We start from the raw sequence: 4,924 nt of genomic DNA, 5'->3' as shown, positions 1-4,924 counted from the left end.
GATGAGATGGGTTTAAGTGATCGGGATAATCAGTGATGAGGATTTACAGATTAGGGGAATCTCCAAATACACTGGATCCATGTTTTAGTCTGTGCCAGAAACACCCCTGTTAAGTTTATGGACAACCGACCGGTGACCTGAGCACAATTATTGAAAATGATTACAGTAGAAACAGGCTACTAACCCACAAGTACAGCTTTGTTTGATTGTGGCGACATTGCAGATATAATATGTCCAGTCACAAAAGTTACTTATGTTCTAAATAACAGTGAGATTTAAAATAATGGAGAAAATATGGGGACGTTCTTTTATAGTGTGTGAAATATGTGGTGCTTGAAACATGTAGGTATTTCAGTTTATGGAAGAAGATGGTTTCCTGAAAGAGTTATTTGGAGTAGCCATGTTACAGTGGGTGGAAACAATGTTTAGGGATATGGCACAACCATTAGTAGACATTAATTGGGTTTAGATGACATTTAACATCTAAGACAGATAGTAAGATTAGGAACATAGAGTGGAAAGGTTTGGATTTAATTTACCTCAGTGTGTTAGAATTAACTATAGGTAATGCGTCCCGAGATCTCTCTCTCTCTGCCTGTCAGAATGCTACAACCCCATCTTCAGACAAATGACCTCACCACAGGAGACTCCTCCTCCTCCTTCATCGAACATACAGAGAACCAAAGCTGAGACAACAACGACCTGAGGCATCCAGAACCATCTCCACCTGAGGCATCCAGAACCATCTCCACCTGAGGCATCCAGAACCAAACCAGCATGCTGACAAAGAGGCAAACTCTCATCGGTCGCTCAGACAGGACATGAAGTTCCAAACTGAGCCACGAGATTTGGCACAAGAGCAGAGTGTGGGACATGAGAGCAGAATACACCACTCCATGCAACAGCGTAGAGACTGAAAAGGAGGAGATGAAATGCAAAGCAGTTGGGCCACTGAAAAGAGTTACAGCGGGAGGATCCAAGAGCGGATGGACTGAGGAGAAGACAGGATGGAGGAGAAGACAGAACCAGAGGAGTTGGCATGGGCCAGCAGAACGTGAGGGGGTCGTGGCTTGACAACCAGAGGGGGAGAGAAGGAAAACGGGAGTGAGTGAGTTTACACATAACCACACTGAGGGTAGAACATATTATTCAATCTTTTCATCATATAAACAAATTATTCTTTAAGAGATTCTTATTCATGTGTGAATTTGGGGAAGATTTAATTTGTTACAATATAGATCTACAGTTTAAAGGGATAGTTTTAATAACCACTCTATAAAGGCAGACAAATCTTTATTTGTATGGAAAATGTTAAAGGTAGAGCTGGAACCAAGCCAAAGAAAGTATTCCAATATAGAGTATTGGTTTCACCATTGTAGCATGATTATTACCATAGGAGAACTGTTAAGGTGGAAACAACATTTGTTTGTCGTCCAAGATGTAGAGTTTTAAAAAAGACACTAGGCAAAGAGCGATTGAACATTTTAATTCTGAAAAACTAGTACAATTGGGAGTAATACATGCGGGGCCTTGGATCACTCATTTTAATGGTGCATATTTTTGACAACAAATATCATTCAGGGAGAAGGGGTTGCTCAACCCACCCTGCAGATGTTTTAAATCTTACTTGCAGCTTCAGAGGGAGCGCACAGCACCAGAGTATGAGTTTTAAAAGACAAGTGCCACCAGCTCCTAATGCTCATCCATTTAATCAGTGATGACCTGACATTTAGAGATGTTATTTAAAGGAGAAACATATCTGCCATAAGTGAACATTCCTGAATTGAACTAATTATCACATGCTCGGGCACCCAAGGTTCCACACACTGTTAAAGGGGTTAGCATGGTTCTTCAAGGAGACCAGAATTGAAGATAAATGAGTATAATGAGTTATTGATATTCCACTGGTTTTCACACCATTTTAGGGACTTTATCACTGCATTAGAACAGACCACCCAAAGCCACCAAGTAGGAACTTTTAAGTGATGAAATTCTACAACTGTTGTAACTGACCAAAATCTTCTCCCAGAAATGACAGTCTAGAATGCCGTATCCCAGAGTAGATGTTTGGTGATATTGTGGAACTAAAACCTTGTACTGTAGTGGACATTTTTATTATATCCTGATATGTTTAAACCAAATGCTTCTCATTTCCTGAGATGTGCTGTTTTCCTCTATCTACTCTACTTCAAGGCCACAGAGCTGTTTTGGCTACTGGGTTGAGACTCACACAAAGTCACACGAGAACTTCTACAGCTCAAGGCCAGGTGTCTAATAACAATATGACCGTGTGAAGACAGATTTCTGCACTTCCCACTCTTTGCTGCATATAAGCTTTGCTTTCCTATTATATTTGCGCACACTCCTGCAGACTATCATATACTCTGTGGGACCTGTGTCTTTATATTTTTATTGTATCTATGTATTTGAAGCTTCAAATAAATAACCAGAAAGACAACTCTGTCTGATTCACCATTTATTTGTTTTTGATCACTCTGACTTGTACTCTCCAGTGTGTTGGGGCTTAGATTTCCATAACAATTGGCGCTGCGAGCAGGGTCTCTGCAAGTTCGATTGGGGACACCTACGGACGCTGGTGGTGGCCGGCTCCAGGATCCTCGGATCCTCCTTTACCTCGACAGAAACCGTACGGGACGAGAGGACCAGCGCCGGGGGTGGAAACGATTGACTTCACGAGATCCAACGAACTCAAAAGGCTTTCAATACTCGGTGAGATGTACAGTGTCTAAATTGTTTAAAGTTAAACGTAATTAAACTCCATGACATTTATGAGAGGGACTGCTCGAAAGGATATTTGGGATATCCAATATATCGTAGCCTGGGTTTACGATCAGTCTTTGTGTGATTTGTACTGAGGAACAAATATCACATCATCGACGGATGAAAAAATAGTGTTTTGGTAACACGGGGTGTTTTGGTAACACTTGAAGACTTTGTTTTGGGAGCAAAGCAGGTAGGGGACTTGTACACCCTCCTGAGGGTCCGATTGTGGATGTCATGCGAGCAGAAATGGTGAAAACAGTCTGTCTAAATTAAATATCTGGACGGAAATGTTCGGATTTCCAAAGGGAGGGTTTTTGAGTAAATACAAAATCAAGAACCTAAAGAATAAATTACAAGAACATGAAGATGGAATAAAGGGTAAAAATAAAGTTAAAGTAAAAGACTTATAGAAAACTGGACACTCACAGAAAGTGTTTATAATACTGGGGAGTGAAAGAAGGCAATTGGCCTTGGGCATTAAAGAAAATATTAAGGTTGAAGATGAATGTGAAGAAAAGAAGGAAAATAAATTATTTCCAAAACCATGTAAACCCCAGACATCTCTGTGTTCTTCCATTGCAGGCCTGAATGACCTCTCCTCGACTGGGTATCCTTCCCTCCCCCGGGGTACAACCCTGGCAATCCGGTTGGCCCACCTCAACCACCTCCACCGCCACTACAAGCCCCAGCCATGCAGTCCGTCAACTTCAAGCTCGCCACCCCCATCAGCCCCAAGTAGATGGGGACAACAGCGGGATAAACAATCCCGATGGGGCAACACACCTCAGATAATGCCTTTCTCAACGGACTCACAGACACAGCGCAAGCTACGCAGAATGATGGCCGGTCACAATACCGAGGGAGAGGCAGAAGAGGTTTTCCGAGGCAGAGGACGAGAAGTAAGACCTTCATTTGACGAAAGATGTTTCAAGTGTGGCAGTGTTGAGCATTGGATTATGGGACTGCTCACAGAACACAGAGTGGAGGCAGAGAGGGACAGCAAGGACGGGGCCATTCACAATCAGACTGACCTACACCAGATGGGGAGGAAGGGGCCCGATCGAGCGAGACGGAAATTCAGCCAGCAGCATCTGAACAGGGAAGTGACACACACACACACACACACACACATCCCAACTTCACTCAATAGGAGCGGCTGGGGTGACTGTAAAGGATAAGTTTTTGTATCACTTCAGAGTGGAGATAACGGTGATGATAGTCATCCATTTCCCACATCAGTCAAACACAGTTTTCTTTTATCATCTGTCTGCCCAATACATTTACTGGGCAGAGATCTGATTCTCCAGTTCGGCTTGGACCTCATTTTTCCACAAATGAGGGTCTTAAAGTCCGGCAGCCATCTCCTACGATGGTTCAAAAACTGGCATTTGATGATAAAGAACTGGTGAATGTGTATCAATGGCTGCTGACATATCCTGATTCTCAGGCGTTGTTGCGTTTGACTGATCAACGTGTTTTTCCACCTGCTGTGTTCACGGAGGCTTCTCATTTGCATTGTACTGCTAACGTTGTTGATGATCCGTGTAAATGCTATGTGTTGGAGATTTAAAGGGATAACTGGTCCGCTTTTCAAATCTCCGCGCGTTCCTATGAAGCTGGTTATAATACAGGAAGGAATCCATATCTACAAAGTAACCGTTAACAATAATCTACTTTAATGGCAATATGACAATGCAATACAATCATTACAATACAACATGATATATTACAGTTATATTGCAATGCTTAAGGAGTAATGCCGGCTTACTCCTGCTCTAGTCCGCATACTGCAAAGCTACTTTCACCCGAGGGCAGCATGTGAAGAAGAGGCCGACCGCCAGGGATCCACCGGATATATACCAGAGTAAGAAGGAGGGGTTTGGTGTTAGGTCAGCTGGTCATCTTTTCAGGTCATCTCATTGGGAGACGCAACGCAGCAGGAAACGCAGCAGGAAACCAAACAGGCTCACTTTCCAACAAAAGGTCTCAAGGCCTGCATACCTACACCTCCCCCACAGAGCCATAAAACCCTGTTTACTCCAACCAGCCCAGAATGTTTATAGCCATTTGTAGTCCTTACATTTATGAAAGGATAAAACAGAGAAATCAATATAAAACACAAACACAGGTATTGTTTGAA

General features: G+C 42.8%; 1 protein-coding gene across 1 annotated transcript; it reads left to right on the top strand.

Annotated features, from left to right (window-relative positions):
* The first annotated feature begins 2,044 nt into the window (after positions 1 to 2,044).
* LOC117544075 lies at positions 2,045 to 4,332 on the top strand. The gene is made up of 3 exons (XM_034212861.1): positions 2,045 to 2,059; positions 2,529 to 2,730; positions 3,367 to 4,332. The coding sequence occupies exons 1-3, from the start codon at positions 2,045 to 2,047 to the stop codon at positions 3,960 to 3,962; spliced, it is 813 nt and encodes a 270-aa protein (XP_034068752.1). The 3' UTR covers positions 3,963 to 4,332.
* Positions 4,333 to 4,924: the final 592 nt, after the last annotated feature.

The sequence above is a fragment of the Gymnodraco acuticeps genome, unplaced genomic scaffold (genome assembly GCF_902827175.1).
Source record: "Gymnodraco acuticeps unplaced genomic scaffold, fGymAcu1.1, whole genome shotgun sequence".
In the NCBI taxonomy this organism is placed as follows: Eukaryota; Metazoa; Chordata; class Actinopteri; order Perciformes; family Bathydraconidae; genus Gymnodraco; species Gymnodraco acuticeps.
The sequence above is the reverse complement of the archived record's forward strand: the minus strand, read 5'-3'. Positions and strand labels throughout refer to the sequence as shown.

Bases quoted from the DNA above. Each gene is read 5' to 3' on its own strand.
- LOC117544075 (XM_034212861.1), top strand. The intron at 2,731-3,366 runs GTGAGATGTACA...CTTCCATTGCAG, and splicing joins CAAAAGGCTTTCAATACTCG to GCCTGAATGACCTCTCCTCG.